General features: G+C 36.5%; 1 protein-coding gene across 1 annotated transcript in view; it reads right to left on the bottom strand.

Moving 5' to 3' along the window:
- Nucleotides 1-27,724, bottom strand: part of Prrg1 (proline rich and Gla domain 1) — a 104,180-nt gene that overhangs the window by 25,642 nt on the left and 50,814 nt on the right. Inside the window, exon 3 of the mRNA XM_050129776.1 lies at nt 2,933-3,093. Within this exon, the coding sequence (XP_049985733.1) occupies nt 2,933-3,093 (161 nt within the window). The remainder of the gene's footprint in view (nt 1-2,932; nt 3,094-27,724) is intronic.

The raw sequence follows: 27,724 nt of genomic DNA, 5'->3' as shown, positions 1-27,724 counted from the left end.
TCATAAAAGCAAATTTGGATGACAGACTTTGAAGCCATAGAAAAGGCAACAAATCAATATAGTAAAAAAAATCCATTTTAATGTCTACATCTCTCATCTAACTCATGAATAAAATTCATTACTTCTTTCCTCTATCAAATTTTTATATAGCCCCTATTATGTGCCGTAACGTCGTAGCTAGGAACCAAACAAATGAGAATAGTGCTGTCACAGGGATAACAGTCTTGGGTAGAAAGCAGACAGCTAATAAATACAACAAATCAGTGTCAGATGGTGATAAATGGTGTGGGAGGAATCACAGAAGATAGAATATTTCCTTATTGAGAAAGTAAAGCTGCACAATGACATGACTGCAATCATCAAACACATTTTGATCGAACAAAAACAGATACATTTGGAAGGGAAGAGCACAAGAGTTGAAGCCCCAGTGTAGAGGACTGTGATAAAATAGTCCTGCACTAGCTCAGAAATGAGCATAATAAAGGACAGGGCAAGTGCTCTGTAAGGAAGCAGGAAGCCACAACAAATCAATGAGTAGAGTAATAGGAGATGTAGGGAAGATTTCTTCTGCAGGGAAATGACAGTGGAGGATTGAAACAGTTGTACCTTATAGGTGATTCTGAATTCTTTGGCTTTTACTAAGGGAGATATGAAGCCACTGCAGAGAAGATAATATATTGTTCTTTTTTTTTTTCAGGCTGGCTCTTAATAATATAGACTAGCCTAGTCTGGAACTCATTACACAGCATAGGTATAATTCGCAATCTTCCTTACCTCCTGAGTGCATTGCTTCTATAGCTATAAACTATCATGCATAGTAAAGAAACTTTAAAGTGTCATTCTTAAAAAATTAGGTATCTGTCAGAGATGTCTAAGTGGATAAGAGTACTCGCTACTAAGCTTGATGACCCAAGTTCAAGCCCTAGAACTCACAAGAGTACTGACTTGTTCAATTGTCCTCTGATCTACTGGCATGTGCCCCTCCCTCTTCCTACAAAATAAATCAACGACGAGGAAAAAAAGTTGAGTGGGCCGGGAAGGGGAAGATCTTGGTAAAGCTGGAGAAGGTAGGGAATATGACAACATTGTACAAAATTCTCAAAGAACTGGTGAAAAATATGTAAAAATTTTAATTATGTGGAAAGTATAAAAATATGCTTGAGATGGTAGTGATGATGCATTAATCATATATTCTGACGCTGTGACAAATACTTGAGAAAAACAGTTTAAAGGAAGGAGATTAAATTTTGCTTATGATATCCTATACTTAGGAGGTTATCAGTGCATGGCTGGTTGAATATATTGTTCTGAGTCTGTTATCATGGTAACAGGAACATGTGGCGGAGGTTATTCATGTTATGGTAGTCAGGCAGCAGAGAGAGACAGGAGGGGTCAGAAAGAAGCTACTCTTCAAAAACACACCCACAGTGGCTTATTTCTTCCACTGAGGCCATACCTTCTAAAGCTTCCAGTAGATGAAACTAAACTTTCAACACATGAGCCTGTGGGATCACTTAGTATTCAAACCATAACAAATAGTTTTGTTGTAAAGAGGCAACAAGTACATGGGTGAAGTTACTACTAACCATGGCAAGAGCAGATTATTTTGAGAGTGTAAACTGAAAAAAACATCCCAATAAGAACACTGATTTTTCTTATGCTAGACAATTTAATACTAAAATTTTCATGAAAAAATGTAGCCCATTATCTCTTGGGTAAGTAAGAATTTACAAATTATTGTAGAATACCATATCAAAGTAGAACTACTTCTAATTTATATTAGAACACACAACATATCTTCTGAAAGGAGAAAGATAAGCTAGAATAGAAAACCCAGAAATAGATGAAGTACATATGGAAATCAGGATAAGTAAATATAACTAAAGGAAATATATAACTAAAATGAATATAGTGAGGAGGGCCTGTTTGTTGAATGGGGCTTGGAAAACTGGACAGTCATCAAAAATCATACTAATTCACTATATATATATATATATATATATATATATATATATATATAATCAACTACAAGTAAAGCCAGTGAAACTGATGATCATAGTTTGTTAATTTATGAACGTATTTTGCTTTTGTGTTGGGCACTAGAATCTAGAAATTTCCAAGACCCTTTTGTCTTTCATCTCTAGAGCCTCCTTCACTAAACAAAACATCAAACCCTCCTTCTTTGAAACATGTATGTACTCACTGTTACTGCAGCTTATTTTATGTCCTTATAGCACCTTGTATGACACTTATTTAGCATATGGTATTATTTTCTTGATGCACAGGCATGGATCTTTACAAAACAGCTAACTCTGGTTTTATAATTCCCAACTGTAGAACAGACCTTAACAATTTGCATCCTTATTTTTGCTTTCCCAACCCTGTTCTCTGAATAGCTTGCTGTCAGAGTAAAGTGAGGTAAAGTAGTAAAATGTAGAAGAAGAGTCTAAGAGTATACAGAACTAAAACAAATTTTCTCTGGTACAATAGTTGAAACCAGGAGTCTCAAGTATGCAAAGGAAGCATCCTATCACTGAGCTATATACCTCCAGTCCAGGATAAATAAAATATCAAAACACTAACAGTGTCTCATACTTTTCTCCATCCCCTCTCTCTCATTAGCTATAAAAACGTAATGAGAACATCTACTTTTGGATCAAAGCCTTGGGTGAACTTGATGCCTTGCCACTATAATAATTGCTAGCAAGCAGAGCACTGTGGAAACATGGCCCTCAAACACAGAACAACAAAGACGGGAGTAAACTAGTTCTCTCCTATACAGAACACTATTCATTAGATGTTACACGGAGATTTCTTCAGTAAATCAACTTTTAGTTGAAAGCAGTGCATGTACTTCAGAAATGTAGAGTTCAAAACTACATCAAAATGTAAGCAATTCTGTGAACATGTTTTAAGTTACCAGTATACTTACAGTTTTTTCATGATTTTCAAAGGCCTCTCTGGCTTCTTCGTATGTGCAGACTTCTTCTTTGCACTCGCGCTCAATGTTGCCCTGTCTTATTTCTTCAAAAAGCCCATTGGCTCTTGGGTAGCGTTTTAATACTGAGTTGGCCTTTTCTCCCGTGAGGAAAACTAAAAAGAGATATAATAATAAGCATAAAACAGCAGTAAGAAACTCATATGGGAAACTGATATACAAGAAGAAAACTGTTTGTCTTCAGAAAACACAGACAATATTCTAAACATCTTTCAGTAAACCAGGAGTGAAAAGTGTTTAACTTCAAATGAAAGCATTTGATAGCTTCCTCATAATGGGAATATATGCTTTTAGTACACATGGCTCTGGGCAGGAAAAGTAACATAATGACCCATGTTATATTCAGACTTAAGCAGATTCTTGAGCACCATGGGTGTTTAAAAATAGCAATAATGATAGCATTGCTTATATTCATTACTGTAAGTGGATACTCCAAGGCATACTTCAAGCAAACCAAAGGCCAGTTTCTGACTACCTAAAAATAAATACAAATCCAATTGACCTAATAATATAAACCTAGAGAACCGTTACTTAAAGAAAAGACTGAACATGGTGAGAGTCTCATTACAGATCTTCGAAGCTTGTAAAAGATAAAGAATATACTCTATAGAATTTTCTGGAAAAAATGAAATATAAAAGATAAATTTATCTACACCTCAGTTCAAAAAGCAGTAGTAATAATTTCATTCTAAATATAGTATAGCTGTACTTCAAGGTATTTAATCTTATTTCAACATATTTAAAGAAAGTTATTTTTTCATGAAAAACTGTTAGCATGTGTGCACATGTAAACACATGCAAACACAGATGCAGCATCCTTTTAATTAAGTTCCATTTTCTTCTTTTCTGCACGAGGTCATCATGATTTGGTTTATATTTTACATACATGATTCATTTCAATTCAGATGATATATTTTAATCGACAAATCTTAATCTGTATTTGAATTTCATAAAATGCAATCTTCAAAGTATAGTTACATAGCCAGACAGAAAGGTTTCCAAACCTGAACTTAGTCACAAAATAATCTTCAACAGGTGCAGTCCTATTGACGAAATGTGTCATCATTTTCAGGATAATTGATTTCATTGAAGCAAACATGGTAATTTTAAAATCACATCACTTTACGCTAAACAAACTTACCTACTCTCCCCTCCCTTTCTCCCTCTCCCTAAATTTACTCCTGATCACAACACATTTTTAAAAGTTTGTATTTGTAATGAATTCCCAGGTAGTCCTCCTATTACCACAGTTTAAGAACCGATATCCTAAGATCAGTTCCTCAGAAGCTGGTTCTGAGTGTTTATGGAAAACTTTCTTTAATCAGATTTAGATATATTTTATTGTGTAACTTGTAAGGTCTTTAAAATATATTTAATATATACATTGCAACTATCTTAAAAACGAGTGTGTCTGGTTTTGGTTTGACTATGGAATTCTTTCCAAGACATATTTCACAAAATGATAGCATTTTAGCCCCAGGTCATATTTATATCAAGACTTCTTTTTTATCCAAGACAATCTTTTTTTTCCCTTCTTCATCTGTTTCTTATATAAGGGGATATGATTTTCTGGACCCACACCCACCCTCTCTAATAATCTAGTGTTCTGTGCTGAATATAGTTCTCAGTAAGAATCAGAATATGATCCAATTTTCATCATCCATATTTCGAACACAATGCATACGTTAATTCATTTTAAAATATCACCAGCTTTTATATCACATTTCCTGAGCATAAATCAAATAATACACAATAAGAGATTTTGAATTTTCAACAAGAAAAAAGCAAAATACCATGAAGAGGAAATTATCTTCTCATATGCTAGCTAAATGGGAAATAAGTGTTACGGAAAGTAGCTCACTCCTAAAAGTAGAAAGCAAGCTAACTGAAAAGTGATATATCAGGACACAAACTTCTAATTCCAGACTAATCAAATTACCAGAAGCATTCCACATAAACACCTCTTATGTATTTCTTCTACCACGAAGCAAGGTAACATAATGCTAAGAACTCTAGATGTTGGCAAGAAAACTTATCTCCTTGCCAAATCTACTTACATGGAAGATATTATGTGAAGTAAAAGTTTGACCAGTAGTAAAAAATAGTATTATAGATAAGTTGTATCTGCCACATATCAGGGAATAAGAAATAAGAAAAGAACATTTGACAGTATTTTAAAAAGTGGTTTGGAAATCTAATGGACTCTGCAAAATGATAAAAGAATGGGGAGCTTATGAGACAGTTAATCAGGTTCTTGCCAGCAAGCCTATAAACCTGATTCTGATTCCTGAAATTCACAGTGGAAGGTTAGAAACTTTACATCTATTCTCCATGGACCATGTATGTGCACACACACATAAAAATTATTTTTTATTTTTATTTTTAATAGAGTAGAATATGGCAGCTATAACTTACAGGATGAAGTTACATTATCTCTTTATGTAGTTCCTTTCTTCTTTGATATATATATTAAATATTAATATAGTATATAATACAGTTTCCCATTCCTCAAAGCCTCCCAGATCCTCCCCAGATGCCAAACTTCAGGTTTTCTTTCTTTCTCTTTAGAAAACAAATAGGTGAGTAGGGCAGTTGTGGTGCATGCCTTTAATTCCAGCACCCAGAAGGCAGAGGTAGACAGATCTTGTGAGTTCAGGTCAGCCTGAACTACAAGAGCTAGTTCCAGGACAACTAGGACTGTTACACAGAGAAACCCTGTCTTGAAAAAAATAAATAAGTAAACAACAAAAACCAACTTACGAAACAAAGAAAAAGCACAAGAAACACATCCACACCAGCCAACACCATAGAAATATAAAATTGGAAACTATAATATACAAGCAAAAGATCAGTAAGACAATAAATGCCCAAACAAAGCAATGAAACAGAACATCTACTAAAATACCATTGAGTTCATTTGACTTGACTGTCTAGTGCTGCACATGGGGCCTACTCGTAAGTGTAGTGAAAGTCCATTGGAGGAAACTAATTTTTCTTTTGCAAGCAATGTAAAATTCAGGTATCTTCTTGGTTAGGGAATGTACATTTTCTGTTCTCAATGCTGGGACCCTGTCTGGCTTGAACCTGTACAGGTCAAACACTGAACAATATCCAGGCAACAAGGCTTACCTCAGGACTTTTCCTGACTGGATAGACTTGAATTAAAAATTTAAAATTCAAACTTAGAAGCTAAAGATATAGCATGGTGTTAATGCTAAGTATATGTAAGGCTCGGTGATCAATCTTCAGTTTAAAACATAAATCAAGATAACCCACACCACTCCTGAGCCTTACCTGCAATGCTGCCAGACTTCCATTGCTCAGGTGCAGGACACACCAGTCAGAAGAACATGTGAGTGATATGCCTGCCAGCTGAACTGTCACACTCACCAGATTTTGTTCCCCAAGACCCATTCCTCCATCTGCCCCTCCAACTTCTGTCCAAGTTGGGAGCTTGCCTTCTGGAGGTTAACTTGACCTTTGGTGCAGTAGGGGTCACTGTTCTTCTGACTAGTGTGGTCTCCACTTGAGTAGCAAGAGTCCCTAAGGGCAGGGCAGGACAGGGCATGTCCTTGGGTCTGGCAATGAGGTTGGAGGGACTTGAAGAGAGAGAATACTAAAATTAAGAATGTCAGAAATGAAAAAGGGTACATAAGAAAAATTGAGGAAATCCAAAGAATCAAAAGAATTCACAAAACTAAAATATATAAAAGAAATGGACAAATTTCTTAACAGATAACACTTACAAAAGTTAAATCAGGATGAGATTAATAATTTAAATAGACCCATAAACCCTAAGAAATAGAAGCAGCAGTCATCAAAAGTAAGCCCAGGACCAGACAATTTTAGAATAGACTTATACCAGACATTCAAAGAAGAGCCAATATCAATATTCATCAAGTTATTTCGCAAAATAGGATAAAAGGAACATTGTCAAATACTTTTCAAGAGGTCACAGTTACTCTCATACCCAAACCACACAAAGACTCAAAAAAAAAAAAACCCACAAAATTACAGACAAATTTCCCTCATGGACATTAATACAAATATACTCAAAAACACAGGAAAATCACATTCAAAAACACATCAGAAAAATCAAAGAAGCAAAAATATAAAATGAAAAAAAAAGAAAGCATATTCAACAAATGATGCTGGCATAACTGGATATCAACATGTACAAAATTGAAAATAGATCTATATTTATCATTATGCGTAAAACACAAGTCCAAACGGATCAAAGACTTCAACATAAAACCAACCACACTAAACCTGATAGAAGAAAAGTAGGAAGTTCACTTTAATGCATTGGCGCGGGAGACCACTTCCTAAATATAACACCAACAGCACAGACATTGGGAGCAACAATTAATAAATGGAATCTCCTAAAAGTGAAAAGATTCTATAAAGCAAAGAACATGGTCAAAAAGACAAAACAGCTGCCTAAAGAATAAGAAAAGATGTTCACCAACCCTATATCAGACCAAGGACTGATCTCCAAAATATACAAAGAACTTAAGAAACTGGCCATCAAAAGAACACATATCCAATTAAAATTGGGGTACAGACCTAAACAGAACTCTCAACAGAAGAATTTAAAATGGCTACAAGACACTTAAGGAAATGCTTAACATCCTTAGCCATGAGAGAAATGAAAATCAAAACAGCACTGAGATTTCATCTTACACCTGTAAGAATAACCAAGATCAAAAACACTGATGACAACTTATGCTTGAGAGGGATGTAGAGTAACACTCCTGCATTGATGGTGGGAATGCAAACTGGTACAGGTGCTTTGAAAATCAGTATGATGCTTTATCAGAAAATTAGGAAACAACCTACCTCAAGACTCAGTAATATCACTTTTGGGTATATACCCAAAGGATGCTCAATCATACCACAAGGACATTTGCTCAAAGATGTTCATAGCAGCATTATTTGTCATAGCCACAACCTGGAAAGAACCTAAAAGCCCCTCAACAGAAGAATGAATAAAGAAAATTGGTACATTTACACAATGGAGTAGTTAACGCAGTGGAAAACAAAAGTTACGACATCTTGAAATTTGCAGGCAAATAGATGGATCTAGAAAACATCATATTGAGTGAGATAACCCAGATACAGAAAGACGATTATCATATGTACTCACTCATATGTGGCTTTTAAACGTAAAGCAAAGAAAAAAATCAGCCTACAAATCACAATCCCAGAGAACCTAAACAACAATGAGGCCCCTAAGAGAGACATAAATGGATCTAATCTATATGAGAAGTAGAAAAAGATAAGATCTACTGAGTAAATTGGGAGAGTGGGGATTGTGGAAGAGGGTAAAAGAGGATAGGGGAGGAAGGGAGAGGAGCAGAGAGAAAAAATATAATAATAAGAACAATAAAAAATATCATTTGCCACGATCAAGTAGGTTTTATCCTAGAGATGCAGTTATGGTTCAACATGCAAAGATCTGTTAATGTAATCCACTATATAAAAATATTGAAAGAAAAAAAACCACATGACCTTCTTATTAGATGTTGAAATTTTTTAACAAAAATTCAGCACTCCTTCATAATAAAAGTGTTGAAGAGAAAAGGGTTACAAGGGACATACCTAAACATATGATAGGCAATATACAACAAACCAACAGGCAACATCAAATGGAGAGGAACTAAAAGCAATTCCATTTAAATCAGAAACAAGACAAGGCTGTCCACTAGCTACATATCTATTCAATATAGTACTCAAAGTTCTAGCTAGAGCAATAAGATAACAAAAGGAGATCAACCACATACAAATTGGAAAGGAAGAAATCATCGTTTTGCTTTGTAGATAATATGATAGTATACATAAAGGCCCCAGAATTCTGCCAGGGAACTTTTACCAATCTACCTAAATCTTATCAGCATGGTTAATAGAGTACACTTTTGATCCCAGCACTCCAAAGGCAGAAGCAGGAAGATCTCTGTGAGTTCAGGGCAGTCAAAGCTATATGGTGAGACCCTGTCTCAAAAACAATGAAACAAACAACAAAGGAATTCCAAAATATCATCTTTCTACAAATTGGTCCTTTTTGTTCTCCACATTTTTTTTCACCTGATACTTCCTCTGTCTGGTGAACTACTACTGCAATGTAACATCTTCTAAGGTCTTACTCCACTATAACTTATTAGACAGATTTACTATGGAATCTAAGTATATATTCATTTTGATTAGAAAAAGCAATGATACTTATAAGTTTTGGCATGACACTGTTTAATCCTTAAGGGATTATAAGACCCATGCATTATTACTATTTTCATCTAATATTTGTCTCTTGTAACATCTACTAAATAACTCAGAACAGAACCTGACGCAGTAAATGAAGAGAAAATGACAGGAAGAATGGGAGAAATTGGAGACCAAATGAAAATAAATGCGTAGGTTATATACCATGATTCTAATTATGATGTTCCTCAATTTTAATGTCTACATGCTATATAACACATTTGCACTCAAATTTATTCCATATGTCTTTCTGGTTTTCAGCCAAAGAAAATCACTCTTCCAAGTATATTGAATGCTTCTCTTCATTCCTGAGAGAATGCATTTTCTTGTTTGGAAGAATGATCTGATTACCTCTAGTGCAGTAGTCCTCAACCTTCCAAATGCTGCGAACCTTTAATATATTTCCTCATGTTGAGATGACCCTAATCATAAAATTATTTTGTTGCTACTTCATAACTGTAATTGTACTACTATTATAAATTGAAACATATATATCTGATATGCAACCCCTGTGACAAGACTGTTGGAATCCCAGGTTGAGAACCTGTGCTTTAGAGCCTCTTGGTGAGAGGCTCCAAAACGTTTATCAGTTTGGGTCAGTTTTAACAGCACTTACATGTCAAAAGAAGTATCAGATGGTGTAGTTTATTGGGTCTACAGAACTTTAAGGTATTTATTTCTTGGCAATATATATTATCTATTTAAAAAACAATATGCATAATTTGAAAACAAGCAACAACCTTAAAAAACAAGCAATCACACCAAAGCTGTGTGTCTGTAGGACCCAACTCAACTTCTCTATAATCTTGCCACCAGCTGAAAATACAGCTTTGCCAAGAAGAGGAATGTCAAATAATTTAATAAAACTTAAAAGCATCTCTAGTGGTGGCATGTGTGGTGTCTGAAACATGTCAGGTACTACTGCTTTCCTTCACAAATCACTGAACTCAATAAAAATCATAAAACATCCTACACAACCTCAGAGTATGCTACATCACACGAAGCAGTGTCCTTTGCCACAACACACTTCGGGAACCAGGATACTACTTTTTGTCAAACTCTAAAGTGTCTTGCTTTTCCTTGAGTTACACCCAAGCCTCTTCACATAGGAACTGGGAATCTCCAGGTTTCTGGAATAGTAGCAGGTTCACGTAACTGTTGAACTACCTCTCCCACCCCATTATTGTGGCTTTGATAAGAGTTGTAACCAGCAGCAGAAGAATGAAGTTTAGTTAGCTATATATTCCACTCTTATCACTCAGTTATAGAGTATTTTCACCCAGAATTTCCTCAGCTACTTTAGTTCACAGTCTTGCCTGGCGAATAAGCTAGGCATTATGGTTTGTATGCTGCTTGTCTGTCCAAAGATTTATGTGTTGAAGACTTGGGTCTCAGTAGGATAGAAGGAGGTGGTAGTCCTTCAAGTGGTGAAGAAAAGCAAGAAATCCTTAGGTCTCTGGTAGAGTATCCTCAGAAGGGCTTGTGGAAACCCATTATCCCTTTATGGCTTCCAATTTGAAAATATGATTTCTGTTTCTATTAGAGCAGTTCACCCTGAAGTGACTCAGCTAATAGAAGTTTTAAACTGTGAATTAACCAAACCAATTTTCTTTATAAAGTTATTATACCTCAATCATTTCATTACAGCACTACAAAACAGGCACTAGTCAGGGGTATGGAAATTGAAAGGTAAGGATCATTACTATTGTGCTAAAGGTAAGCATAGGACATAAAATTTTAAGTAGAATGGTGTCATCCTAGCATCACTGTAAATTACTATCATTCAAGGGGAACAACCTATGATTCAGAAATTGTACTGCTCTTTTAGTGACACTAGAATTATTCTGAGTATCAGAAAGATTGGTTTGCATGCTCTGTTACTTTTCTTTCTGCTATCATATTTTATTTATAAGAAAAAATGGACTTGTTCGATATAGCTCAGGCTAGGCTCTTCCGGGCTCAACCCCCCAAGTGCCCATATTACACAGGCATGTGCCTCCACATCTGTATCAAATGATATGCTTTGCTGTAAGACTCTTACCTACACTGTCAACAGGAAAGTACAGATTAACAGAGAATTGATGTGGGAGTGATTTCTTATTAATAAAGAAACTGCCTAGGCCCATTTGATAGTCCAACCCTTAGGTAGACGGAGAAAACAGAACAGAATGCTGGGAGAAAGAAGCTGAATCAGAGAGTCACCATGATTCTCCCTCTCCAGACAGACGCAGGTTAAAATCTTTCCTGGTAAGCCAGCTCGTGGGCTACACAGATTATTAAATTAATATGTAAGAGCTAGCCAATAAGAGGCTTGGAACTAATGGGCGAGGCAGTGTTTAAATGAATACAGTTTCCATGTAATTATTTTGGGGCATAAGCTAGCTGGCAGCCGGGAGCTGGGGCAGCAGGGAAGCGGCCCACAGCTCCTTACAACAGAGAATGGGAACTTTCTAAAAATGAACTGTTGAAAAGCAGAAGGTCTTCTCCTATATACTCAATGTGTAATCTAGACTTAATGGGGGCACTGTTGAAATGGAAAGAGAAAAAAAGAATTCATTGTTTCATTATGGGAAGCTTATAGTTGTTTGGATAACAAATATGACTTAAATACTCTCAAAGTTAAGTGTTGAACAAGGTAGAGAATAAGACAAAGTGTCTAAGCAAACAATCCTGTTTTTTGAAAAACTGCAACTCTGTTTGAAAAAAGCAAAATCCTAACCATTGGTTCTTCAGTAAATTTGGAATTATATTATCAATCTCACAACTATTAATGAGATAGTATGCATAGATAAAGTTTTGCTAAGTTCAAGGCTTAGCAAAAACTAGATAGTCAGTAAGTAGTAATGTGACTTATGACAATTATTTCATGTAAATAAAACAACATTTACTCAACTGATAATAAAATTTACTGTGAAAATATGGAATAAACACAGATAGGGTCGACTCACAATAAGTCTGTCTTATTTCCATTCAAAAATCCATTGTCGCATGCATGCTACCATATGCTGTGATGAGTCATAAATATTTGTGGTGATATAATCAGGATAAAAAGTTTCAGAAATTATTCTGAATGTAATTGAGGACTAGTTTTATAAATGCTATGTGGTTGTAACAAAGTCATGAAGAAATATCCTTTAAAATAATTATGTGCTTATTTTCAATTTAATATTTTTAGCTGTTTGTTGATAGATTCATCTTTGGAATTTTAACAACAGGCCACACAAAGTAGCTGCTATAAAAGTAAAAAATATGCAGCAGTTATATAGGTTTTGAAAATCATGCATAGTTACAAGAAAAATAATTTTGGATTAATTGTTTCATTGAATTTAGATGAGTAATTCAGGTGTGTATTCAAATATTTTATGTACTAATAGAGGGCATTAATAGTAATATTTCATTTATTTAGTATTTAGCAAAAACATTTAGTAGTTGTCAAATAAATCTAACCTCAAGAAGTTAAATATGAGAGGTCATACGCAACTGTGCTATACTTTGTGCTTATTTTACAGTGAAGCCCCATTCCTTTAGACAAAGAAAGAGTCCCTTTATTCTACCCATAACCTCAAGGCAGACTATGAGACTTGAAAGATGCATTGGACATTAACACTGAAAAGTACATCAGGAAGAAGTAAACTGAAATAGATCAATATGATGACAGGAAAAAGAAGGCAAAATCAATTAATCTAAATGCAGGGGAAAAGGAGAATAAAAGAAAGCCCTTCAAGTGTTACATAGAGAAGCATCTAACTTCTCTCACACTGTCATGTCCCAAAGAAGTAGCCATCACTATTTTTTTTTGCATGGTGAGTATGAGTGACCAATAAAAAGATCCATATCATGTTCAGGATAGTGTTTATAAAGACAATATATTTATACTAGCTAATTTAGAACTGTTGGCACAAAAAATTAAGTGCAGGGTTTTGTGCATGGTAGGACAGTGCCCTGCCTCTGAGCTCTGAACCCAGCTTAAAAGTACTGTTTTTGAAATTTTAATTCACTTTTTAAACATTTTTGTTGTACTACTGGGCCTTAAACTTTGTTCTGTACTACATGCTAGGAAAGCTCTCTACTACTGAGCTTTACTTTCAGGCCAGGTACTCAAGCAATCCTCAATATATACCAGCCATTCAAATGAAAAATCTGTTCCCACATAATGTGTAAATGTTGGTATACCAGAAACTAAATCTATAAACAGTTCAGAAAAGATTTAAAAGGTTAGTTATTTTTTCTCAAATAAATCTCTGATGTCTTATTTAGTTGTGAATTTCTCACGGAAGACTGCACAACATGCAAAGGTATCTGCTTATTCAAGTTTTCTGATTGTCACATAAGAGATACATTTAATGATGGGATAGTTAGAATTTAAAAACTCCATCTTAACCAACATTTTAAGGCAAGTGAAAGCAAGCAATGAGAACAGTGCTATGGTAGAAAGGTTCTGCATTTGTAGGTAAGATATGCATGCCTCAAGATAGTTAATCAGTCTGACTACGGGACAAGGCACCCTCTCCTCCACTGCCCAGGGTCCCAGCTGGGGACATCCCTGTGGACATCTGGGACCCACTCTAGAGTGAAGCCTCTTGCCAAACCCACAATGCCTCCCTTAATTAAGATACCTTCTTCCCTGCTCCCATATCTGTCATTCCTCCATCTCAACCATCCCACTCCCCCAAGTTCTACCCAATCCTCCTTCTCTCTCCCACCTCTCCTTCCCCTACCACCATGCTCCCAACTTTTTCCTGGAAATTTGTCTGCATCCAATTTCCAGAAGGATCTATGTATGTTTTTGTTTGGGTTCACCTTATTACTTAGGTTCTCTAGGATTGCAAACCATAGGCTCAAAGTTCTTTGTTTATGGCTAGAATCCACTAATGAGTGACTACATACCATATTCATATTTTTGGGTCTGGATTATCTCACTCAGTAAAGTGTTTTCTACTTCCATCCATTTGCATGCAAAATTCAAGATGTCATTGTTTTTTTTACCACTGAGTAGTACTCTAATGTGTAGATGTGCCACATTTTCTTTATCCATTCTTCCATTGAGGGGCATCTAAGTTGTTTCCAGGTTCTAGATATTACAAATAATGCTGCTATAAACATAGTTGAACAAATGGTTTTGTAGTATGATTGGGCATCTCTTGGGTATATTCCCAACAGTGGTATTCCTGGATCCTGAGGTAGGTTGATTCTCAACTTTCTGAGAAACCACAACACTGATCTCCAAAGTGGTTGTACAAGTTTGCATTCCCACCAGCAAAGGATGAGTGTTCCCCTTACTTCACATCCTCTCCAGCATAGGGTATCATTGGTGTTTATGATTTTAGCCATTCTGACAGGTGTAAGATGGTATAGAACCTTCGTCCGGCAACAGATGGAGATAGAGACAGAGACCCACATCGGAGCACTGGACTGAGCTCCCAAAGCCCAGATTAAGAGCAGAAGGAGGGAGAACATGAGCAAGGAAGTCAGGACCGCAAGGGTTGCATCCACTCACGGAGACAGTGGTACTGATTTAATGGGAGCTCACCAAGGCCAGCTGGACTGGGACTGAATGAGCACGTTATCAAACCGGACTCTCTGAATGTGACACAATTCAGCAATGCCACAAGACTGGAATCAGTTAATTTCAGCAGTCACGGAAAGTGGACGACAGTTGCTTTGGAGGTGGTAGTTTAAGGAAGAAGTAAAAATTTTAGAGCAACATGGAAAAAAAAGTGAAAGGACTTGAGATTTCCCTAGAACAAATTTTAGGTGAGGGATTTTACTCTGATCCTCAGGGTCAAGCTCATTATGATGAACACACATTGGCGCTATGTAGCACAGCAGCTTTAAATGCTCGGGGCAGAAGTCAGGAACCAGGAAATACAGTTATATCTTATCTTAGGGTTAAACAGGGTCAGAGAGAACCTTTTAGTGACTTTTTACAAAGATTCACGAAGACTGTACATATAGGGGTAACTGACCCAGAAACTAGACATATAATAATTAAATCCTTGGTTTATGAGAATGTCAAATTAGAATGCAAAAGAATTTGGGGGCCTTGAAAGATCAGCTCAGCACCCATGGATGTATGGGTCTTGCATACAATGAATGTCAAGATGCTTGATTATGGTCCTGAAGTTTGGGTTGGAGAAGAAATTTCTAATATTTTAATTGTGGTAGAATGGGACATCTGAGAAGGGATTATAGACAAGGATTATAGACATTATTCAAATAATGTCTCCTCTGGGAATAGCAAGAATAGGAGGACTCAACCTTCAGGTATATGTTGGAGGTGTGGCAAAGGACGACATTGGACCAATGAATGTAGGTCAACAAAAGACAGTCAAGACACCCAATACCATTGGGAAATGCCATGGGGGGCCTCTTGCAGGCCAGTCATTCCCATTTACTGTGGAGAACGTGTCTCACCAGGAAAATTAAAGAAATCCATTGCCTGATGTAAAAAGCAATACTGGTCTGAATGATGGAATAAATGTGGAGGATGAGTGAAAAACTCCAGCAGGACATAGGAAACATATATTATGTCAGACTTCTATAAATGACCAAAGGCCAAAGCTAAAAGTGTGTATAAATGGCATTTTTATTGAAGGCTTATTAGACATGGTGTGGATGAATGTATCATTACTCCAGAATCTTGGCATCTGAATTGGCCTCTTCAAGAGGTAGATGTTCAGGTCCTAGAAATTGGAACCCTATCTCAGGTAAAACAAAACATGATATGTGTTGAATGCCTAGGGCCAGAAGGACAGAAAGCAAGACTAAGGCTGCATGTAGCTAAGACTGAAGTAAATTGTGACCTATTGCAGCAATGAACTACCCAGATTAACATTCCTGTAGCCCTTAAAACTTATGTTTCTAGGGAAAATATTAGAAGATATCATAGATGATGGTCACCAGTGATTCAGGTTGTACAAGAACATAAAGCAATTGATAAAAGTTCAGAGGTACTAATGGTCCTGCCTTAAAAATAGTTAACTGAAAAATCAATATGTGTTAAACAGTGGCCTCTAGCTAAAGAAAAGCAGCAAGCTTTAGAACAGCTGGTACAAGATCAACTAGATGCTTGACATATTGAAGAATCTACCAGCCCTTGGAATTCTCCTGTATTTGTTGTTAAAAAGAAATCTGGAAAATGGAAAATGGTGAAAGATCTTAAGAGCTATCAACAAGGCTATTCAACCCATGGCCTGCTACAATCTGGAATTGCTCTGCCTTCTCTTGTTACCAAATGGATGGCCTCTCATAGTTATTGATTTAAAGGATTGTTTCTTCACTATACCTTTATCATAAATGGATAGAGAAAAATTTGCCTTCACTGTGCCTACTTATAATAATTCTGAGCCTACTAGGAGAAAGTAATGGACCATCCTCCCACAAAAAAATGCTCAATAGCCCCACCCTGTGACAATAGTTTGTCAGTCAACCATTGGAAATAATATGTAAGCAATTTGCTAAGTCTATAATCTATCATGGATGACATTTTGTTATCTGATTCAAATGTAGATAATTTAGAAAGGATGTTTAAAGAAGTAAAGAAAGTTTTGCCTAAATGGGGATTACATATTGCTCCTGAAAAGATTCAAAGGGAAGATTTTGTTAATTACCTAGGATACAGAATAGGTGTACAGAAAATTAGGACACAAAAAAGCACAAATTAGGAGAGACCAGTTGCAGACTCTTAATAACTTTCAAACATTATTAGGAAACATTCCCAGTCTACACCTGGCTGTTGGGATAAAACCCAACTGAATAATTCATTTAAACAAAACCTTAGATGGTGATAGAGACTTGAATAGTCCCAGAGAATTAACAGCTGAAGCAGAAAAGGAATTGACAATTGTTGAGGAGAAACTACAGGAGGCACATGTGGATAGGGTGAATCCAAATCTTAATTGTATTCTAGTCATATTGCCTTCCAGAATTTCTCCTATAGGTATATTAATGCAGAGGGAAAATATTATCTTAGAATGGATGGTTTACCACATAAACCAAGTAAAAAACTAAACACTTATATGGAAAAAGTCTCTGAATTAATTATAAAAGGTAAATTGAGACTTTGTCAATTATCAGGTATACACTTAGCAGAGATTATAGTGCCTTTCACTACCGATAACATTAAAAGGTTATGGGAAGACAATGAACCATGGCAAAAAAAAAAAAACCCTCTAAATGGTTTACAGTGTGTTTAAAAATATGTGCAGGCTTGAAAAAAAAGCTAAAGTTCTTAAAGTAAAGAAAGAAAGACAGTAGTTGGGTGTGGTGGTACACACCTTTAATCCCAACACTTGGGAGGCAGAGGTAGATTGACCTCTGAGACTTCAAGGGGCAGAGATAGATTGACCTCTGTGACTTCAAGGTGTGGCAAGACACACCTTTAATCCCAATTCCTGGGAGGCAGAGTAGGAGGATCTCTGAGAGTTTAAGGACAGCCTGGTCTACAGAGTTATTCCAGGACAAAGATATACAGAAAACCTGTCTTAAAAAGTAAAAGTAAAAATAAAATAAATAGAGGTTAAAACAAAGCTGCACAAAGATGGAAAATATACAGAGAATCTGTGCTTGATTGTACTTCCTGTCTGTTTAACATTATTCATTTTGTTTGTAATTTTATACTTGATATCTTGTTCCTATTGTATATAATTTTGTATGGGTTTGGATTGCTCTTGTTTAGACAAAATGGGGAGATGATAGGGAAAGCCTAATTAATCAATAATCCTTAAGAGGTGGGTCTTAGTTAAGGTGTGGCTTCACTGAGTCCCAGGTAAAAAGGTGTGCACCTCCATGTGTGCTCTCTCTGAGCCTTTTCCCTTGAGACATTGCTATGCTTGGATTTCTCTTTTCCTGTTTCATGAGTTTTTCCCTTATAATAAATAAAATTTTATTGTTTTGTCCTTAGCTAGCCTGGTTATTTTAGCACAGTATTCTTAAGAAGGCTGGTCCGTATTAAGCTTACAAGGACCTGTGTGTAGCTGCTGTCTTGAATCTAGGTTATCACTTTCAACTAGCTAGAGGGTTTGTGGGAATACCATTGCTAGAATTCTATCATATGTCTTAGAAGAATTTTTTATCTAACACATTGAGATGCTATCTAAAAGGGTAAAAAAATGAGATTTTAGGGGTGTACAGAGTAGAACATAAAAAAGTATATGTCAAAAGATTAATTTTTATTATATGTGTACAGGCATTCTTACTACATATATGCGTGGTGGCCAAAGATGCCAGAAGAGGATGCCAGATCCCCTGGTACTAGAATTACTGCTTATGAGTAACTATACAGAATCTGAGAATCAAACCCAGGTCCTTTGGAAGATGAACTGGTGATCTTAATTCCTAAGCCACCTCTCAAGTCTAGATATATGCCTTTTTACTTTAAAAGTCTATGTGTAGCAAAATATGGTTTAAGACCTTAGTTGTGATCTGGTTAGTATATAGTGAGGAGGCCTATGTCTTATAAGCCATTATTAGCAAAAGGATACTACAAATATTTATTAATAAACAACCTAATAATCATTAAAACCAAATTGATAATGGAATTGTGGATGCTTTTTTCCCTCTTTGCATACTGAAACAACTTCAATGAATGTAAATTAATGCTTATGAATCACAGGATTTAGAATGTGAAGAACACTTTTTGAGATTTATTTAATCAACTGGTGGCATGCTAAAGTTAACTAGCCAAAAAAATCCTCTTCAAATCAAAGCTATAGAAAGAAAAAAAGACAGAAAAAAATCCAAATTGGAGTTATTCTGTCTAAAGCTCTTCTTTTACTCCCTTCCCTCAGGGGCTCCTTTAGAAAACTAAATGCTTCGCTGAGTGTAATAGAAACCACTGATCCATTTCAATCCTTTTATTTAACTGACTAAGAAAATGGAAAAGTACAGGCTAAGTGACTAAACCAAAATCACAGATATTTGATTATAGGGTTAGAACTTGCCTCAGTCTCTAGAACCATCTGATGCTTTCTCTTTGACTCATAAGAAACATAATCATATCATGAGGATGGAAGACAAACCACAGGCAGGGTAAATTTTTTACAAATTATATGTGATAAAAGTCTGTTATGCAAAGCAAAAGCAGGAGGACTACAAGTTCAAGGTTAACTCTGGCTACATACTCAGACCTTGAATCAAAAATTCCAAAAGAAAAAAAATAATTTCATTAAATGCATAAACAACTGTTAAAACTCAAAAATAAAATAGCAATCAGATGGATTAAGAAATGTACCAAAGACCTAAACAAATACCTCACCAAAAAAAGTAGGCAGATATCAAATGAATCTACAAAACAATATCCTATAGCAGTGGTTCTCTACCTTCCTAATGCTGTGCCATTTTAATACAGTTCATGCTGTGGTGAAGCCCTAGTCTAAAATTATTTTTACTGCTACTTCATAACTGTAATTTTGTTACTGTTATTAATCGTAATATAAATATCTGATATGTAGGATATCTGACATGTGACCCCTGTAAAAGGGATTTTGAGCCTAAGGGAGTCATGATATAAGTTGAGAATGACTGCTCTATTGTATAAATCATTAGGAAACTCAAGTAACATACCACACGATTCCACATATATACAGTGTCTAGACAAATTGAATCTGTAGAGATAGAAAGCAGAATAGAAACTTCCAGGGGTTTCAATGTAGAAGCAATATAAAGTTACAGATTACTGGGTATGGGGTCTTCTTTGTGACTGATGAAAGTGGTTTGGAAATTGTTGGTCAACCTACATACTTTAAAATGGCCAAACTTATGTCACTTTTGATTCAATTTTAAAAGGTTAATTAATTTTGAGATTAAGAAACCTTTAAAAACACATATCTTGACAAATAGAAACGCTTATACCCACAGACAAAAGCTACTCCTAGCCTTAATCAGAGCAGCCTTCTCTGATAATGAAAGGTGGTGAATGCAGAGCCTCATGTCTTGCCCAAAATGTGGAGAAAACAATGGCTGTGGGCTCAGTATTATACAACACCTTCTAAGGCTAAGACAATACTATGCCAGGGGGAAATAGAAAGTATGTAAAAACCAGAATATATGATACAGGGCTGTGAAATATTCTCTGAACTTGACACAACCACTGCAATCAGTAACTTATAACAACTATAAGTACTTGACCTAGGTCCTCAAAAGATCAGTGCTATGAAGAGTCCGTGGAGGTAAAGGGAGGAAGAACCATGAGGCCCTTCACTTTACCTCTGAACTATTGGTTTGACAAGTTCTAAGAAATGAAAGTACCATCTTTAGGTGTATACCTCTTGCTGAATCCTCCAAGCTCCAGCCATTACCTCCAAACCCCTCTTCAGACAGATGCCTTGGCTAATCTCAGTGGGTTACTATAGTTTGAAAGAAAATGATCCCCCCTCAAAGGGAGTGGCACTGTTAGGATGTTTGGTTTTGTTGGAGTAGGTATGCCTTGTTGGAGGAAGTGTTTCACTGTGAAAGTGGGCTTTGAGGTCTCCTGTATGCTCAAGTCACACCTACTGTCTCAGTTCCCATTCTGTTGCATTTAGATAAAGATGTCAAGGACTCTCAGTTCCAGGACCATGTCTGCCTGCATGCTGACTTGCTTCCCACTTTGATGACAATGAACTAAAAATATGAACTGTAAGCATGTCACCACAATTAAATGTTTCCCTTTATAAGAGTTGTCATGGTCATGGTGTCTTGTCATAGCAGTAGAAACCCTAAAAGAGTCACAAAGCAAAATGAATAGATAAAAGCATGAGAGAGAATGGGAGTTAACAGAGGTGGCAAGGAGGTGGAAAGTTAGAATGATCACTATGCATTTTGTACAAGTGCAAAATTGTCTAAAAACAAATTTAAATAATAAAAAAACTAAAAACCCAACTTATACACCAAGTGTTATATTCTCAAATCTATATAAAAGGCAAAAAAGACTATATCAATGACAAAAGCTCTCTTTAGTGGGTTTGAAGAAGTAGCATTCCATGAAATAGCCCATTTTTTCTAATGGAAAACATTTGCCAGGAATAAATAATGGTAGCTGTCAGTCCCAAGCAGATTTGTATTACTGTTATAAAATTAAGACGATAAGTGCTTACAATAAACTAGTGACATCATTTAAATTGTAGCAGCACAAATGTCACCATAATAAGATGTTCTAAGATCTAATAGAGGAAAGAAAATGAAATAATTAATTGCCATTAAATAAATGCCACTACTTGAACTACACAGAGCAGGGAGCTTCCAAATAAAATTAGACCATATGCTATGAGATTTTACAACTTGTCAATTTCCTTGTTTGAAAATATGGAGCTTTATGCCAAAGTTGAAGGTTAGAATTGCAAAGAATTGAGATGGATTGTATTCATCTTTCCTCATACTTTCATGCTGCATAATTCTTGGCTTATTGCATATGTTTGTCCTTTCCCCCAAAGAACTCATCCATGTTCCCAGCTTATCAAGACTTAGTATGAGGACAGAGTCTTAGTCTATGCAGGACAACCAGTGGTTGCTTTTGTTGTTGCTTTACGTATTTTTTTCTGAGCTTAAGAATTGTACACTATATCCCTCAAGAGATTAGAATACTGGCAGGAGACATGACTCAGCCATTAAAAGCTCACAATCAAAAGGGGAACAGAATTCATTAACTGTTTTGTGTCTTTCATTTTTATCTAACTCTTCCTTCTAAAGTTGGGAATAATAAGTCTTAAATGACAACAGAGGTCACAAAGAGCCTATGAGCTCTGAACTTGTGCTGAATTCTGAGGCTCATTTTCCAAATCATTTCTTCTTTTAATTAAAATCCTTTCTTAGAGATTTTTATAAAGTTTTCTTTTTAAAATCTTTTTCATGAGTTTTTAAACACATTATCATCATGGGAGGATTTCTGTTTGTTTTTGTTGTTTGCTTTGGCAATCTGGCCTTCAGCTCTTCAGATGACCTTGACATCTGAATAGTTCTCTCTTCATCTTCTGAGTGCCTGGTTTATAGGTTTGTGCCAACATGCTTGGCCCGACGAATTGACAGAACTACTCTATATTCAATCATAGCAGAACAGCAAGGGCATCTTACCATTATATGTGGAACATGAAGATAGAAAGTGACTTTTCACAATCAGATTTTATAGATCTAAAACATTCTTCTAAGCTTAGAACTCTGCTTCTTGCCTCAGCATTTAAATGAGTTTCAAAATCTCAATACTGGAAAAGGAAGAGAAAAAGTTAAACTACCTTCACATTTTTTTCTCATTGTCTTCCCAAATAATACCTGCTTGCTTTCCATGTAAGTTAGTTTTTATAAAGAAAAGCAAAAATTCAATGTGTTTAATGCTACTTGGCCATACTTCCTTTTTTTGTAAAGGATGGGCAAGGGCATCTGTGTCTTACTATTATTGAAACAACATGAGGAGCCTCCTCAATATCTCTGTCCTTTTTTCGTTTTATTTATTCTGTTTGTTTTTTATACGATGTAACTTGATCCTATTTTCCAGTCCCTTTGGCATCTACCCTCCACTCCTACACACACCCCCAAATAAAGCAAAATTTACAAAAAAGGAGAAAAAAATTAAAAAGGAAAAAAAACTTAAAATTTCATCATGAAAGCTGCAGTGTGACACAGTGAGTCATGCCATAAACCCTTTTGTCCATATATCATTACTTGCAAGTGTTCACTGCAAAGTCATGCAGTGTTTGTCTGGTTTGAGGCTCTAGTTTCTACTTCACTATTGATGCTGGGCCCTCATTAGGACTCTTCCTGGATATCCTGTTGTTGCCCTGTGTTGTGGAGATCCTGTAGCTTTGGGCATGTGAGTCAGGTCCTTTCATGTGATCTAGCAAATGATATATTGGGTGGATGTTGGGGTTGGCCAATTCAAAACCCTGGATCTGGGCTTAGGCAGGGTAGGGTCGTCTGCCAGCCAGTTTTCCTGTGTTCTTACTCCCATGGTGAGCTCTCCAATATTGCCTTGGTTATTTCAAATCTTGTAGCAATAAGTGAGGGGTGGGCCCAGTTCTAGTGCTTTCAAGCCCTCAGGGTTGGCTCTTCCACACCAGATCTATTATGTTGCTCAGGCAAGGTATTCGGGCAGCTGGTGTGGGAAAGGGACAGCCCTCTTGCTCTTACGGCCTTAGGGCCAGCTCCTCTACCTATCTCAGGGATTGATAGGCATGGAGTGGGGGGAGGACTTCCCTCTTTGGGCCATGATACAAGTCAGGTGAGTAATGAGGGCAGTTCTCTGCTCCTCACATTGGAGCTGGGTCACCCTCACCTCCAACCTCCAACCACTAGGCACTCTGTTGTGCAGCCTAGGTGAGAGGCAGGGGCCAGTCCCTGAGTGCTGCAATTGGTAAGGGAGAGGGTCAGCTCGCTTGTTTTTTGCAGGCAATAAAGGGTCATCTCTCATCCCTCACACATCACCATATAACAAATGAGTAGTGAAGACAACTTTCCCTACACTTAAAACTTCCAGGCTGGCTCACCCACACCTCAGCCACCAAGGTTGCCTCTATTGTGTCATGCAGGTGAGGTGCAGGGCCTGCTTTCCCATGTGTTGCAGCTGGTAGGGGACAGGGACAGCTTTACTGAGCGTTGTGACCTAAGGGCCAGTTCTCAAGCCTGCCTCAGGCTTTGATAGGTGTGGCAAGGAGGGCTACTCTCTGCTGCCCATGTTGCCACAGGGCAAATGGGTGATGGAGGCAGCTCTCCCTTGCTCACTTCTTCGGGACCGGTTCACCCACACTTGTGCCAACAGAATTGGTGCCATTGTGTTGCCAAGGCAAGGTGAAGGGCCTGCTCTCCTTAGTATAAGTGGTGGGGGTCTGGGACAGCTCTCCTGTTCCTATGACCAGAGGGCCAGCTCTGCCATCTGCCACAGGTGTTGATGGGTGTGGCAACTCCTCTCCCACTCATGCCACCTCAAGATAGATGAGTAATGGAGATAGCTCTCTCTTATTCACTACTTTGGGGCTGGTTCACCCACACCTCCACTGACAGGGTTGGCTCTATTGTGCTGCCCTGATGAGGAGTAAAGGCCTGCTCTCCAGAGTGCTGTAGCAGGTGGTGGTTAGGAACAGCTCTCCCACATTTAGAACCACAGGGTCACCTCTCCTACCAGTCTCAGTCATTGATGGGTATGGGGGTTATCTCTCTCCCGGCCATGCTTCTACAAGACAGGTGGGTAATGGGGACAGCTCTGCCATGCTCACAATTTTGGGGCTGACTCAACCACACCTGCGCCAGCAGGACTGGCTCTATTGTGCTGCTCTGGCAAGGTGCAGGGCTGGCTGCTCTGAGTGCAGCAGCTGGAATGGGTCATGAACTGCCCTCATGACAACAGGGTAGGGAGGTGTGGTCAACTCTACCCCACCCATGCTGCCATAAAGCAGATTGGTAATGAGGATGGCTCCCCCACACCTGTGCTAACAGGGTCGGCTCTATTGTGCTGCCGTAGTAGGAGAGCACCTCTGTTCTTAAGATGAAAACACTGAAATTAGCCATGAGTAACAAATAGATAGAACAAATTACTGCAAAAGCACTTATACATGCAATGAGTTCTAGCACAGAAAAAAAAATCATATCAATAAATGTATCTAAAAAATAGAACGCAGATTGTCATAAAAATCACAGTAAAATCAATTTGTTTTATGGATAAAGACATTATTAAGAGGATTGTGTTTTCTAAAATTTTGTTAGAAATGTACTAATTGCTTAGGGGAAGAATCATAAAAATAAAACTTTAAGTTTCACTTGAAAAGGTAAAGTCTTCCCATTCTCTTCTTTGTAAAAATGCTAATTTTCTACCAGAAGTTTACATATAATCATACATTTTTTTGAACTAGCATCTCATCATTTCATGTCATAAAATTTTAGGTTATATGACACATTATAGTCTGTTTCAAGAAAAGACACAAGAGTAAAAGGTCTTTAGTCAAAAGGATCACTTTCACATAGGATAGGTAAATAGTGCTGACTGAGTCTTTTCTTTTATGGCCCTTCCCTTGTGGAATGTTTAGAGCAAAGTTTACAAAGTGAAATGTCGACATCTGCTATGATCTTTGATAAGCTGTGCTGCTGGTCTGTGAATTACTGCAAGCTCAGGCCATTGTTGATTATAGTATCTTTATATTTGTGATACTTTGCTATCTGAAACACCTGTGTGAGTGATTTCTCTGTCACCAAAAATATTAGGACACTGAGCTATTTCACTTTGACTATCTGTCTATTTCTCCATGATATTAAAACACCACTATAGATCTGAAAAAATAATTAATCAATAATTTTCTCAGCAATAGAGGGTTTATATGGAATCAACTTCACATATTACTAATATTAATAATAAAGGATATTCTGAGTTTATCAGAAAAATGAAAACTTATGATAACATAAGACCTAGTTCTGCATCTTGGCTCTTTAATATATAAACTGTTTATAGGCTATTCATTATATATATTTTCTAAATCAGTTTCAGTTTACAGATAAATATATTAATGGAAATGGTTATCCTTATTTTATAACATGAGTTTTTCTTACAGCACCAAGATAGATAAAGAGGAATGTCAGAGGAAACGTCTGTGAGTTACAAAGTACTGTAAATACTTATTAATATAAAAATAACTATAAAATTCTTGAATATTAAATAGTAAGTCTCGATTAAAGACATCATAAAGAGTAAAAGCAATTTCAGTACTACACAAATAAACACTGTAAATACTGATTATAGTCAAATAAAAAATGAAATATGCATGCCTTTTCTTTACCTGCTCTCCCATTTTATTGTGTTGCTGTCTCATGAAGTACAGACTGGCTTCATACTTGCTATATGTTCAAGGTTAATTCTGAATACCTGGTACATAGCCTTCTTTTCCCAAGTACCAGGAATATGGACATGTAGCAACTGCTCATGTAATGCCAGGGAACAAATAAATCCAAGGATTTGTACATGCTAAGTAAGCACTCTAGCAACTGAACTACACATAGTGCCTATTCCTCCTTTTAAAGATTTAAAGTTTGTGAACTTTCATGTTCATTAATAAAAGTTTCATATATTTATAAAATATTTATTTGTCCTTATTAAAGAATAGCAAAATAAATTAATTTCAATGTAAATTTCTCACACAAGTATGATGCCATCTTTGCAATTGTGTCCTTTTGTATGACATTCTGAGTTTTGTTTGTGAAAATGTTTATCAAATGCAGTAAAAATTTCAATATACAACACCCAAAAAAGAAAAACATAAGCACACATCGTAACATTCTCTTCTTTCCACTAAAAGAATCAGCAATTAATCAAGCAAATATAAAACAATCAAGTAAACCACAGCAAAGTTTAAAGAATGGTGTCTTGTTCACATTTATATAAATGTTTTCAAAGTGGTCGCCACCAGAAGTCAAAAAACAGCTATCACAAGCTTCCTGCATTTGTTAAAACAACATTATGTGATGCACTTCCTTTTTTCAGTCTCCAGGTTGGAAATATGCCCATCTTTGCAGACTGCATTACTAAGTCCTGTTCTATTAAGTGCCTGGACACTGAATCACTATTTGTTCCAGCATCTTTTAAAGGAGGCCCCTAACAGTTAGTGACTGATGATCAGTTTGAAAGTAAAAGAAGAAACAAGAAAGAATAGGTTCCTTGACAGTGTAGCTCTTTTTCATATGGTGACAATGGAAGACAACAGCTAGGGCATTCTCTAAACCTGCTTAAAGCTTGGTAGTTTGGGTGAGGACTAAGCAATATGAAATACTCTGGAAGCTTCCACTGACAGCAGAATTTAGGATACTACAAACATGGGTTAAACCTAGGAATATGTCTTAATGTATTTATTTACAATGTTTACTTATTTAAAAAATGTAAATGGTTGGAGATTGGTATCTAAATGTTTAGAAAGAACCAGTATGTCTAAAACAAAACAGCTTCTAAAGGAATCTCTGGAGCACACAGAAGCAACAAGGTGCAGAAAGAATTCCTATGAGTGATCTGTGATGTGGCGGCTGCATATAGACACAAATTATGATGGGGCAAGCAACTTAAGGCAGAACTCTAGGTAAATTGCACAACCACACTCTGATATCTGTTGCTTTCAAAATCATCTGATCCAATAATTTCAGTTTGACTGTTAAAAGGACCAATAAAGATATATTTATTCAATAAACATTGCAATAAGTTGATACCACTTTCCTATGTTATTAGACTTTACAGTTTTATACACTTGCACATATTATCACAGTATGCTAACCACATCTTCTTGAGGCTGGAAATACAGGATGCATTAATTCTACCTCAGAGATGAAAAAAAAATCCCATATAGGGAAACTTTGAGATTTAACTAAAATAATGGCTATGGAACTTGATTTTAGGTCTTTAATCTCTGTCTTCATATGTATCTTAGTATAGTACTCTATACAGCATCTTTCCTTAACACCCTTTATAACATGTTGCTTTTGTTTTGGAGGGGGATTCAAGACAGAGTTTCCCTGGCTGTCCTGGAATTGACTTTG

The sequence above is a fragment of the Alexandromys fortis genome, unplaced genomic scaffold, assembly GCF_014885135.2.
Source record: "Alexandromys fortis isolate MF-2015 unplaced genomic scaffold, M_Fortis_MF-2015_v1.1 scaffold_313, whole genome shotgun sequence".
Lineage (NCBI taxonomy): Eukaryota > Metazoa > Chordata > Mammalia > Rodentia > Cricetidae > Alexandromys > Alexandromys fortis.
Note: the sequence above shows the minus strand (reverse complement) of the source record. Positions and strands in the feature narration are given on the sequence as shown.